This window comes from Gossypium hirsutum, chromosome D05 (genome assembly GCF_007990345.1).
Source record: "Gossypium hirsutum isolate 1008001.06 chromosome D05, Gossypium_hirsutum_v2.1, whole genome shotgun sequence".
Lineage (NCBI taxonomy): Eukaryota > Viridiplantae > Streptophyta > Magnoliopsida > Malvales > Malvaceae > Gossypium > Gossypium hirsutum.
Window position 1 is genome coordinate 36863059 of NC_053441.1, and position 13499 is coordinate 36876557.

Genomic DNA, 13499 nt, shown 5'->3' on the forward strand with positions numbered 1-13499 from the left:
CTTTTAAAAAGTGTCAAATTTAATCATTAAATTTTTTTTTAAAAAATCAAGTTGTTGTTTTCTTTAATGAAGATATAGACTAAAATATTACATTTTTAAAAATTTCAATTGCAATATTACAATCCACATGTATTCCATGCTATTTTTAAAATTTTAATGAACATTTTATTTTTTGAATATTTTTATAATTTTCAAATTATTTATTGACGTGATATATAAAACAAATAGTATCATATCAACATAAAGTATATATGGACTGTCACATAGGTTACCTTTCCAATATGGTTAAAAAATAATGCTTTCATTAGCAATTCTATTTTTTTTTCAAAAAAACGAATTGATTTTTTTTTTAAAATTAATTATTAAATTTAACTCAAAAAAATAAAAGTTAAATTCACAAATATATAAATAATGAAGGTTAACTAAAAATTTTTATTACGAACAAACAGATTACATAACTAAAGCATAATATGAACATAATGCGAATGGAATACATAGAAATAGAAGCAAAGAAGAGATCACGTGAGGAAGGGATGGGATCAGGTGGGTGTGGTCTGCATTGCCTGAATATATAATAAATACATGCAAAATTACTGTGAGAATATGAAATAATGGATGTTTTGTTTTCATGTAGAAGGGATGTTCTTTTGTTTCTGTCCCATGCCCTGTGCGAGGGTTTCCATTATAAGTTCGTATAGTATTTGTAAATTCTAACTTATTAATACTCTTATCATATTTTATATTATTTTTATTATAATATACGGAATTTTATATAGTATAATCGTATCCAAAGTTTTATAACACCTGCCTCAAGCCCTCTCGACCATACCTGCTAATGGTGGGGGTCAATGAAACACAAAAATACCAGTAAAAATCAAAAGAAGGATTGCAGAAAGCAAAAGCTTTTCATCTTCTTCTTTTCTTCTAAATATAAGCTTTTTTTCTTCTTTATGTCCTTTGTGTTTATCAAAAGCTGAAATTTGAAGCCTTTTTTCCTTTCCCTCACTATTCCAAGCTTTCCACCATTTTTACACCTCCCAAAACCTTTGATGAGCTTGGTTAAACAATCTCCAATTAACATAAATAGTCTTTTTTCAAGCAAACAATATGTTGGGTTACACCACAAGTGCTTCTGCACTTCCATCTTCTTCATCTGATCCACTCAGTCCTTTAGAAAATGGGGACACTCAGAAAAGAAAAAGAAAGCCAGCAGGCACCCCTGGTATAAACAAACTTTACCTAATATTACAATTACAAACATAAATATAAACAATACCCTTTTTCTTAATTGAATTGATTTTTTTTGTATGTTTGTTAATTAACATAGATCCAGATGCGGAAGTGGTTTCTTTGTCTCCAAAAACATTGTTGGAATCTGACAGGTATGTGTGTGAGATCTGTAGCCAAGGGTTCCAAAGAGACCAGAACCTTCAAATGCATAGGAGAAGGCACAAGGTGCCATGGAAGTTGCTGAAGAGGGAGAACCAAGAGGTGAAAAAGAGAGTATTTGTTTGCCCTGAGCCAAGCTGTTTGCACCATGATCCTTGCCATGCTTTGGGAGATCTGGTTGGGATAAAGAAGCATTTCAGAAGGAAACACAGTAAGCAAAAACAGTGGGTTTGTGATAAGTGCCGCAAAGGGTATGCTGTCCAGTCTGATTTCAAAGCTCATCTCAAAACCTGTGGCACCCGTGGCCATTCTTGTGACTGTGGCCGTGTTTTTTCCAGGTCAGTTTGGCTATGAAAGCCTCCCCACAATTTCCCTCTTTTTCATTAACAACAAGCTACATGTTTTTTTCAAGTAATTATGATTAGTTTTTGTTTTTCTTATTCAAACCCTACATATTCTCTTGTTCTTGTTGGATTTCTAAAAGTTTCAGTTTTTGTTCGGCTTAATTAAAACCCAATTACCAAAACAGTTATTGTGTGAATTTTAGTCACGTAGTCCATATATATTTATGTACTTAAATCAATTTCATATTGCTTTGTTTTTTCCCTTCTAACCCTACATCATGAAGAAGCTTTGATATCTTCCTTGACTTGGTTAGTTTCAGCATTTGATACTATATTATGGTCTCTTTTTAACTCAATTTTTCGTTTCAGAGTGGAGAGTTTCATTGAGCACCAAGATTCTTGCAGTGCTCGGCCAATTCAACCGGAATTACTGACGGCGGTGATGCCTTCCTGCTCTTCTCGAACAGCTCCAAGTACTAGTCCATCAAGTGATACCAACTTAAACTTTAGCATAGCCCCGACGGGGACGCCGTTGCCTGGATTGCCAATGCCAAGGTCAACTGAGCCTGTTTTCTTGTACAGTCAGGCGCCTACTCTCGACTACCACCGGCACCACCGCCTTCTGCAACATGATCTTGAACTTCAACTTCTGCCATCCTCAAGCGCTCACTCAACATGGTGGAATTCAGATGAGAATGAGAACCGCGCAACTAATTTGAAGCTATCGATAGGGTCAAGCGAGAGTGTTGAGAAGATTGAAGCAAACAAGCTTGCTAATGCTACAGAAACAGCATTGGAAGCTTTGAAAGAGTTGGCCATTGCGGAGAAGACTTACGCCGAAAAGGCTAGAATAGAAGCAAAGAGGCAAATCGAGATGGCGGAGCTGGAGTTTTCAAGTGCAAAGAGGATAAGGCAACAAGCGCAAAGTGAACTAGAGAAAGCTCAAGCCTTGAAAGATGAAGCAACAAAGAAGATAAATGCTATAATCATGCAGATCACTTGCGGAGCTTGCAAGCATCAACTCCGAGCAGCCACAGCTGATGATGAGACCTCACTTGCAATGAGTTACATGTCTTCAGCCACAACTGAAGGGGAAGGAGAGTGACCGCAACTCCATCATAGAATTATTTCCCCAGTCAAACAAAACCAACTTTTATTTTCACGGTTTACAAGAATCAAATCCTCAAATTTTATTTTAAGGGTTCTAATCCTCATTTGTAAATCTCCTTATTTTTGAACTGCATGATGAGTTTCTTTTTGGTATAAAAGTCTTTGTAAGCGGTTTAATATGATTTTAATATACCCTTATTTGATGAATAGAAAATGGAAAAAGCAATTTAAGTTCTTTTATATCTTTCAAGTCACACATAACAGCACATATATTGAGGATGATGAGTTGAAAACCTTTTACCAATAAACTCAATGCTGAGTTTCATGATTCAATTTAATTAAAATGCAATGAAGTTCAGTATCTCAATTTCCCATTGCAAAATCATGCCATGTGTGTGATTGTTTTTTTTTTTAATATTAAGGTGGGATGAAAGTGATGATTCGAATAAATTTTAAAAACGAATGTAAACATTGATATACTCAAAATTTAAGGTTAGAAGGCAGGCACTTGGCCGAACCATATTTCAACCGCTATTTATTTATTTATTTATTTTAGTTTTTTTTATATAATACAATTAAATTAAGTATAGATGTATGATTAAGTAACCACTAAATATAAAATTAAATGATTGCTGTAAAACTAAATTACGAATTTGAACAATTCTTAATTGCACTAAAACATATACTGGACAATATAGTTCATAGTGAAATTTGAATATCCACACATTCAATTCATATTGTGGATATCGGATTTTCTAACTTTTATCTTTCCTATTTTAGGCCTGAGGATACTTTTACCTTCTGTCACGACCATCAAAACAGTGAGGTGAAAACAATAGGAAGATGTAGATTATTCCAAGGAAGACGTACATTTCTTGGGGCCTCTTTTAGCTAGAAAATAGGAAGAACAGTTGAAAGATGCAGGACCTATGGAATTCATCCCCAAATTCAATGTTTGGAGAGAAGAAATTTTAAATCCAAAAGGAAAAAATAATTTAAGGGGAAAGTGGACAGAAATGTCGTTATCATAGCATTTGTAACACTTTAAATGGTTATAAAAACACCATATTTTTCAGTGCCAAGGTTTTGAAACCATAGTCCCATCTCAAACATAAACAATATACATACACACATGCATTTTACATAGATTCATATTAAAAGCACAATCTCTCTCTCTTTAACAGACACACACCCTTTTTCAGAAGAGGTTGCAGTTGCAGTGTTAGCAGAGGGAGGGACACAGTGCCTTTTTTATTAAATTTCTTTTATCCAAAAATAAATGACTACCAGTTGAACAAACAACTAATATATACCCTTTCTTTTGTTTCCTTTTTCCTACTATATACTTAAGAAAAAATATATTTAATTTATATTAATATGCTAGAAAAAAAGTTATTCGAGAAATTAGGTTAAAATTTTAAAAATTTATTGATTTACGTTATTTTTAGAGAGAGACAAAAAAACACGTCTTGTAAGACGTGTTTTTACTATCACATAAGTGAATTTCTTCAACGTTACTATTCCAACGGCTACTAGGGCCTAACAGACATAAAAATTCTTATAACCCTTCAAGCATTCATTCCTTTCACCCAAATACTCCACATTTTTTATTCCTAAATTCTCAATTTTCAATCTCCAATTTTCAATTTTATATTTTCAATCTTCAAATTTAAATTTTTAATTTTCAATCCTCAATCCTCAATCCTCAATCTACAAATATTTTTTAAATTCTTTTTGTTGAATTTTATTCTCTTATATTTTATTCTTTTCTTATAAAATTTTAAATGGCAAATCAACTTATTCGTTTGGATGACAAGCATATCTCCAGTGTTCAATTACAAATGGTAAGTAAATTTATTAAATTATTTAAATTTAAATAATTAATTATTATGTTGTTTAGATTATTAAAGATTTGTCAATTTATGCTATTTTTGAAAAGAGAAAGGACAATATGTCCTATAGAGCACGTTTTCACTGCCACATCAGTGAAAACGCGCCATGTAGAATGTGTTTTCAGGAGAGAGAACAAAAGCGCATCCTACAGGATGCGTTTTCATTGCCACGTAAGTGAAAATGCGCTGCAAGACACGTTTTCCTTCAACAGTAACTTTTCCAACGGCTACTAGGGTCCGACAGCCATAAAAATTCCTATATAAACCCCTCAAACATTCATTCTTTTCACCCAAATATTCCATACTCATTCTTTCTTCCTAAATTCACAATCTTCAATCTTCAATCTTCAATCCCCAATCCCCAATTTCCAATTTTTAATTTTTAATTTCAATCCTCAATCCTCAAATATTTTTTTAAATTCTTTTTTTGAATTTTATTATCTTCGATTTTTTTTCTTATAAAATTTTAAATGGCAAATCAACTTATTCGTTCGGACGACAAGCATATCTCTGGCGTTCAATTACAATTGATAAGTAAATTTATTAAATTATTTAAATTTAAATAGTTAATTATTATGTTGTTTAGATTATTAATTTTTTATGTTTATATACTCAGCCCGAAGATCGAATTTTAGAGACGTACATAAATAACTTAAACAAAGATACACCGGAGGTCGTTCATGGACACTTGTGAGATGCAGTCTTTTTATTCGCAGCTCGCATGCTCAGGGGGACTAAATTGGATCCCCAGCTCATCAATGCTTTCACTAAGAGATAGAGACTGAAGACACACACGTTCCATCTCCCCTACGGTGAGTGTACAATTACACTCGATGACGTCAGTTTACAACTAGGTCTACTGATCGGTGGGGATGTCGTTACGGGGCTAGTTGTTAGTGTTGATTGGAGTGCAACATGCGAGCAACTATTAGGGAAGGTGCTGAACAAATTTAAGGGTAGCTGGATCGAGATGAGATGATTGGAGGACAACTTCCAAACTATCAAGGCTTTAGTGAGTGACATCAAAAAGGAACAATTTACACGCACATTCATCTTGAGGTTGATTGGGGGTTTGCTAATGTCAGATAAATCTCACAATCTAGTGCATTTAAGGTGGCTACTAGTTCTAGCCGACTTGAGGGAATCGAGAGTTAGGGGTCAGCGGTGCTGCGACATTGTACCAAGAAATGTGTTGAGCCACGATATAGAATTAAGCCAAAATCAGCGGTCGTATGCTCCTTCTCCAATCGTAGGCATGGTATCGGTTACCATTTTTACACCCCCGAATGCAACTCCCTTATAAATTCCTACTTGTCATATGGTAAAAATTCATTCCACAAAATCATTACCATTTTTATTTTTCATTTCTGTAATTTTAAAATAACATATTATTTGAATAGGTGGAACAACCCCGCAAGACGCAAAGGTATACCAACCGACCTCGAGGATATCTGACTAGATCTAGATTAAGAAATCGAAGACGAGGTTAGTTTATGGATTTCAAAGTTATATAATATGTATCTTAGCACTTGAAATTAAATATTACACACATACTAAAAATTATAAATTCATAATGCAGTTTGTATGGATGCCATATGTGAATATGAGAATTCAAGAATGCGTCCCAAACGAATTTTTGGTTAATCGCAATATCTGGAACGTCAAAGTGTCATTGGTAGTTTTTACAATGGTTAAAATGCACGAATCCAACCGAGTTATGCGGTAGTTTGGGTGTATGCAACGTATTCGGCCGTCACCCCAAGAGCTCAATGAGCTAAACAAGATCAACTTGTGGGGGAGACTCGAGGAAGATTGGTCGTCCTTCTACAAGAAGTATATCGAGATGTAGGAGCGTAGGTACAAGTTCTTGCCAACGCGTGAACCATTTCTCACACCAAAGTTAGCAATGTCTCTAGATTAGATGGGTTGGTTCAGGCTTAACGCAAGTTGTATCTACTATTGGATTTGGAGAGGAGTAGGCAATATCGACGTAGAAAGCCAAGACGAGGGCCTATCAATCCTAGGTCATGAGATGAAGATGCGGCAGAATCGACATCTACTCCATCTGCATCAGAGGGCCCGATTGTCATACAACCTCTCAGCCAATGTGGTTCATTTATTTTTACTTCTAACCCAGTTTTTTTGTTACAACCATCACAATACATACACTCATTCCCCACATCATCACATTTAGTTCTAGTTTATTTTACACAACCACCACAACACTCAACACCAGTTTATTTTACGCAAGCACCATAGCATGCCCCACCATTCCCTACATCAACACCTTCTCCAGGGATATACTATGCACGACTGTCACCCACCGTGCCATATTACATGCCAATCTCGCCAACAATACCGACGCAGCTAGTATCACCTTCAATTCCCACCTTCTATCCTTATGCAGGCCAGACAACACCATATAGTAGCCCATCAATAGTGTCGCAAACACTCCTAGCATCGTTGTTCTACTTAGGTAAGTCATCCTCGCAACCACAGACTCAGCCCAAGGGGATCCATGATAAGCAGCTAGGACACGATCGAGTTCAACCACAAAGGAAGGAGGCGAAGTCAGCGATCAACCCCGACATCCATGTCAATGTGAAGCCAAAGTCGATGAGCAGTCACCAAACCAAATAGTGCGGCAAAACCCTAGACAATTTATTAAATTTGTTTGAGTTGTATGCAATCAAGTTGTGAGTTTAAAATTTACAATTCGAGTTGAATTTTACAATTTTAATAAATAAAATAATTCAAATAGCAGATTTTATATGTAAAATTATTAAAAAAAATCTTAAAAAATTCTAAAAAATATACAAAGAAAGTTTAAAAAAATCAAAAACTTTCTAAAATAATAATTTTGGGTGATCTAACTTAGTTAATTAACGATTCAAGATTATCATACTAAAGTATTTTTTTATTTTTCTTTAAAAAAGTTTTCAAATATATATGGTTTCAAATTTATGTACTCTAACATGTAATTAGCTATACTAGCACAAGTTTTTAACTTGACATGTTGAATTTTTTAATTTAACTCGAACACTTTCACTCGATTTGATTCGAGTCGACTCAAACTTCATTTCACTTTACTTGATTCAGAAAATTTTCATGTCGAGTTAGGATGATAAACTAGGACTCGTCGGCTCGATTGACTCAAATTTTTTTCACGCAATTCAATCGAGTTAGGATGATAAAATAGGACACGTGCGATTTCTACATTTTCCTCGATCAAGATGATCCCAGGTTGCAGAGGCTGAGAAGCAATCAAGTTGTATGGTTGAAATGGCCAAAGAGAAAACACTCCTTACATTGGACGTTTTCATCTAATATGGCAGTGGAAACGCTTCCTACAAGAAGCGTTTTCAAGCCACATATCTGACATGTTAGAGGAAAACACCCCATGCAGGAAGCATTTTGTAATGCCCCTAACCCGGATCTGTTGTTGAAACAGGGTTACGGAGCATTATCGGAGTTTGCAAATCAAACAGACAAAAAATGCAAACATTTCATATCATATGCCATTCATGTCCAAAACCAATTAAAATCATACACATTGTCCTTTATACGAGCCCTCGATGCCCAAATTAAGCATTAGAAACAAATCGGGACTATATCGAAAACTCAGAGATTTTTTTTAAAAAATATCAAAATTTTTCAAAGGTGCAGGGGACACATGCCTGTGTGGCTAGGCCGTGTGCCTTACACGGTCAAGAGACATGCCCATGTCTCAAGCTGTGTGGGCATTCAAAATAGGGACACACGGCCGTGTCCTAGCTCGTGTCCAAAATTATGAGCTCTTTGACTTAGGTCACAGGGCCAAACCACACGCACGTGTGCCAAGCCATGTGAATATACTGACTTGTATTCTTTAAAAGATACAGGGGACACACGGCCGTGTCACCTGGCCGGGTGTCACACACGGCTGAGACACACGCCCGTGTCTCTACCCATGTGGACAGAAATAGGCTATTTATAAGCCATTTTTCTCTCCCAACAAGGCATGTACCTATAGTTATCATCATACATATAAACAAGCCATAATATAGTATCCAAAACAAGTAAAAATCAAGCGTTAAATATATAATATCTTCACATACAACCAATATTCCAAATTCCTTTAGGCACCTTAGATGACAGATTATAACATGTGTGTTCATGTATTCAATATATTCATATGTACAACTAACGTATATGCATAATTGTACCCAAGGTTTACCAAGCTAATTTGCATTATTTCAAACCAAGTCACTTACCTACCAAAACATACCATATGGTGCCAAAATGTATTTTAAATACTAATATATTTAAATATATTTATACATTATATGTTAAGGTACCGGTTCCTAATCAATTCATCACATCCCAAAACTCATGTATATACCTTTTTACCATACAATTATAAACAAAATCACAAATCAATCATATAAGGCAAATATGCACCAAACCCAAAATATGCCAACACACAAGCCAAATAAGTAACTAATTTTAACAAAACACATATAGGCCAACATTAACCAGAATACATATACATGTCATTATAACCAAAATCAAAACATACGAAAGTAATGATAGAACCGATGGATAGTGTGATATATCTCCGACAAGCTTCCAACCTGATCGAGCTTCCGATAATCTAGAAAGTAAAGGAAAGCAATTATGTAAGCAATGGATGCTTAGTAAGCTCATATAAAATTTAATCATATCAATTTATTTCAAATATGAAATTTATACATATCAAGAATAATCCAATATTGACACAACAATACTCGTGAAGTTATATTCAATAACTCACAAGGTGAATAAATCCACAACATCACTTATACATATTATTCCTAGCATAGTAGGATTTTAAACAACTTTAATTCTTCTAAATTTCTATATTTTCATTTGCATTTCTTTACTTTTCACACTCATTCCAGTCATAATCACATCATTCGACCATAGCCACAAACTAGTGCATTTAAACATAGCCTTTTTCGAATTAATCACATGATAAGTCATTTCATAAGAAATTGCAAAACTTAAACCTTACCACTCTTTCATGAGCACTAGCATATTTTCATTTGAGTACTTACCCTTTCGATGCATCATATAAATAAACATATTACCCTTTTTCAAAAAAAAAAACATATTACCATTTAACCAATAGCTTGGTACTTGCCTAATCATCAAACAACAACACTTATTAGTGTACTTGAACATATTTCATATAAATTCAACATTGATAAACTTATTTTCTCAACATGTCACACTTGAGTTTATTACTCATCTCAACTTACATAATTTCCATGTATCAACATATCAAAGATATTCACATATGTACATGTCATGATACATATCATTCTCTTTTCGTTTCTTCATATACATATATCATCCATTTCAATATATCAATATATCATGTAATATCATTTCCATATATTTCAGATTTATTCGAGTAATAGTTCATTTCAAACCCATATCATCTCATATTAGAACTTTGCTTGTTGAACCATTTAAAATATCGATGGATACATGGGTAGTACACACGAAGTGTACAAAACTGTAAATTGTCAATTCGTGTATTATATGCCAATACATATTCAGGAATGCTCATACGAGTACATAACGGGAAGCTCTTTTGAGCCATATAACGGGAAGATCATGTGAGTCATGTAATGGGAAGCTCAAGAGAGCCAAATTCAGAAAGCTCATGCGAGCCAATATCGGGAAGTTCAAGCGAGCCAATATCGGGAAGCTCCGAAAAGCCATTAACCGAGAAGCTCTTAAGAGCCAGTTATCAAGAAGCTCCTAAGAGCCAATGTTCAGGAACTTTCGAAGAGCCACAAACGGAAAGTTCAAATGAGCCATTAATCGAGAAGCTCGCAAGAACCATATAACGGGAAGCTCATAAGAGCCAAATATCGGGACGCTCGTAAGAGCTGCGGTGTGTCCGCAACACATGCAGGATCACAACCAATCGGGATGCTCGTAAGAGCTATTAATAGAACGCTCATACGAGCTGTGGTGTGTCTGCAACATGTGCAGGACCACAACCAATTCAGGAACCCTGTATCCATCGCATTTCATTTATTCAAACGGGACTTAGCACACGTTAGGCATTATCAGATATATGATTCATACTTATACATGACAATTTTATACATTTCACATACATAGCATTCAATTCAAACATATAATATACAATTTAATTACACAAACTTACTTGGCTAAATTACAGCAATACTAAAGTTTAGGGGTATTTTGGTAATTTTTCTATTTTCTCGATTTTTCATCCGATCTCGATCTAAATTAATAATTTCATTCAATATATTAATTTAGACGATAAAAACATTCATTTCATGAAATTTAGTCATTTTCTACATTTTTATAAAATTTCCCTTAAAGTTTAACTTTTATTCAATTTAGTCCCTGAACTCAAAACATGTAAATTAACCATTTTTAATACAAATACAAGCTAGCTTAATGTTCATGGAATTTAATACAGTCTATTTTTGCAATAATTTCACAAAAAACCCTTGTGTTTTTACTATTTCAACAATTTAATCCCTAATCGGGAAATTCATCAAAATTACTTAACAAAATACTTATAAATATCAACCAATATCTCAAATTCATCATTTAACATCTAAAATTATATAGATTCATCAATGGAAACATTCAAAATCTTTAACAATTTTAAAATCGAAACTACGGGTTAATTAAACCTATTTATAACGATCTCAAAAATATAAAAATTATTGAAAACGGGTCTAAATTGAACTTACTTGCAGCAAAAATATGAAAGCCAGCTTAATTCTCTCCCTCCATGTCGGTTTAAGCAGAAGTTAGAAGATGAATTGCATAGAAACATTAAAATTCAATTTGTTTGTTTTAATTTCAAACAATTTACCACTTTGCCATTAAGTCCTTTTATTTTATTATTTTCCATACTTATACCGCCTCATCATTTTAGTTTAGGTATATTTGCTTCTTAAGTCCTTCCTCTTTTATTAATCAAACCATTTAATCGCTTAAATATTATAATTAGCAAGTTTTGCACCTTTTTTAATTTAGTTTTTTTTAATTAATTAACTATCGAAACGTTAAAATTTTTTAACGTAACTTTAATATCATCTTATTGACACTCCGTAAATATTTATAAAAATATTTACCACTCGGTTTATAGAAATGAGGTCCCGATACCTCATTTTTCAAAACCACTTGAACTAGGTTTTATCACTCAAATCTAATAATTCATTATAAGACATAAATTATTAATTCAAAAATATTTTTAAAACCATATTTGACTCGTAAATATTAAATAATAAAATTTACGAGCTTACTCGCCAGATTTGGTGGTCTCGAACCACTATTTCCAACACCACTGAAAAACAGGTTGTTTTTCACTGCCATGTCAGATGAAAATGTCCCCTACATGAAGTGTTTTCTCTGTGGCCATTTCAATCACCGTCAACTAGGACCTTGAGTTGCAACGCGATCCAACTTCCTAGAAGATGGCACCATACTCACATGGCAGATGAAATTTGCAAGTCACCCAGCTCCACGACACCACCGTAAATTCAGACATTGTTTAAAACTATAATCGCGTCTATCTCAAACATGAATAAAAATAAATCTACAAACTTCTAATTTCCAAACAAAAGAAAAAAATCATTTTTAGCAAAATGAAAGCACGCCCTACATGGAGCGTTTTCGTTGCCACATCAGTAAAAATGCATCCTATGTGACGCGTTTTCACTGATGTGATGTTTCCTGTATCCTATGTGACGCGTTTTCACTGATGTGATGTTTCCTGTAGGATGTGTTTTCATTTCTCTCTTTAAAAACAACATAAATCAATAAATTTATAAAATTTCAGTACAATTTCTAAAGTAATTTTTTTCAGCATATTCTAATAAATTATATATATATAAGAAAACAATTATAATAAAATGACACTCTAGCGGTTTAGTTTTGGTCTCACAAGTTATGGGTAAAGAAAGAGTGAACCAATGGCTTTTCATTCTCTCTCATTGATTTTAGTTGATTAATAATTACACATTAAAAGGGTGAAGAAAAAATGTAAAACGATATATAAAATCAACATCAATGACTGAAACTACATTTAAAAAAAAAAGTTAATCTTTCGTCTTAACCAATCATTCATTTTGAGATCTATTTTAAAATTATAGTATTAATGAATGTACTTTTAAGTAGTTAATTATTAAAAGATATAAATATCATTATAATAAAATTTATTCTTTTAAGAATTTAATTTTTTAATATTTTTTAATTAAGTTGATGTTGAATTAATTTCTTGAATAAAAAATTTATAAATATTCAAATTCTTACTTGTAATTAATGAGTTACATGCAAACTCTCAATTTTATATGAAAAATAATATCATCAATCTAAATATATATATTTATTAATTATTTTATTTTACTATTAAAATACTAAAATTTCGAACTGAAAACATGAGGTTGGATATATTTTAACCTCCATGTATAATTTTCTTAATATTGGGTTTTCAAGGCAGGCGGTCCTTGATATTTTTGGATCATAGGCAAAACAATAAAATGATGTTTTAGGTTCCTTAAAAGTTGGTAAAAAAAATTTTGGGCCCTTAAAAACTAAAAAAAATTTTTGGGGCCCCTTAAAAACTGAAAAATAATATTTCGAACCCCTTTCAGCCTTAAACCCTAGGCGGCCACACCTTCAGACGACCCCTAGGCCTAGGCCTATTTCAAGGTTAGTCTTTGGCAATACTTGGGTTGGGACCGCA

At 33.4% G+C, this 13499-nt stretch overlaps 1 protein-coding gene across 1 annotated transcript; it reads left to right on the top strand.

Moving 5' to 3' along the window:
• Nucleotides 1–597: 597 nt before the first annotated feature.
• On the top strand, nt 598–3083 carry LOC107903906 (zinc finger protein SHOOT GRAVITROPISM 5). Its single transcript, XM_016830108.2, has 3 exons — nt 598–1222; nt 1328–1727; nt 2103–3083. The coding sequence occupies exons 1-3, from the start codon at nt 1108–1110 to the stop codon at nt 2836–2838; spliced, it is 1251 nt and encodes a 416-aa protein (XP_016685597.1). The 5' UTR covers nt 598–1107; the 3' UTR covers nt 2839–3083.
• The last annotated feature ends 10416 nt before the right edge of the window (nt 3084–13499 follow it).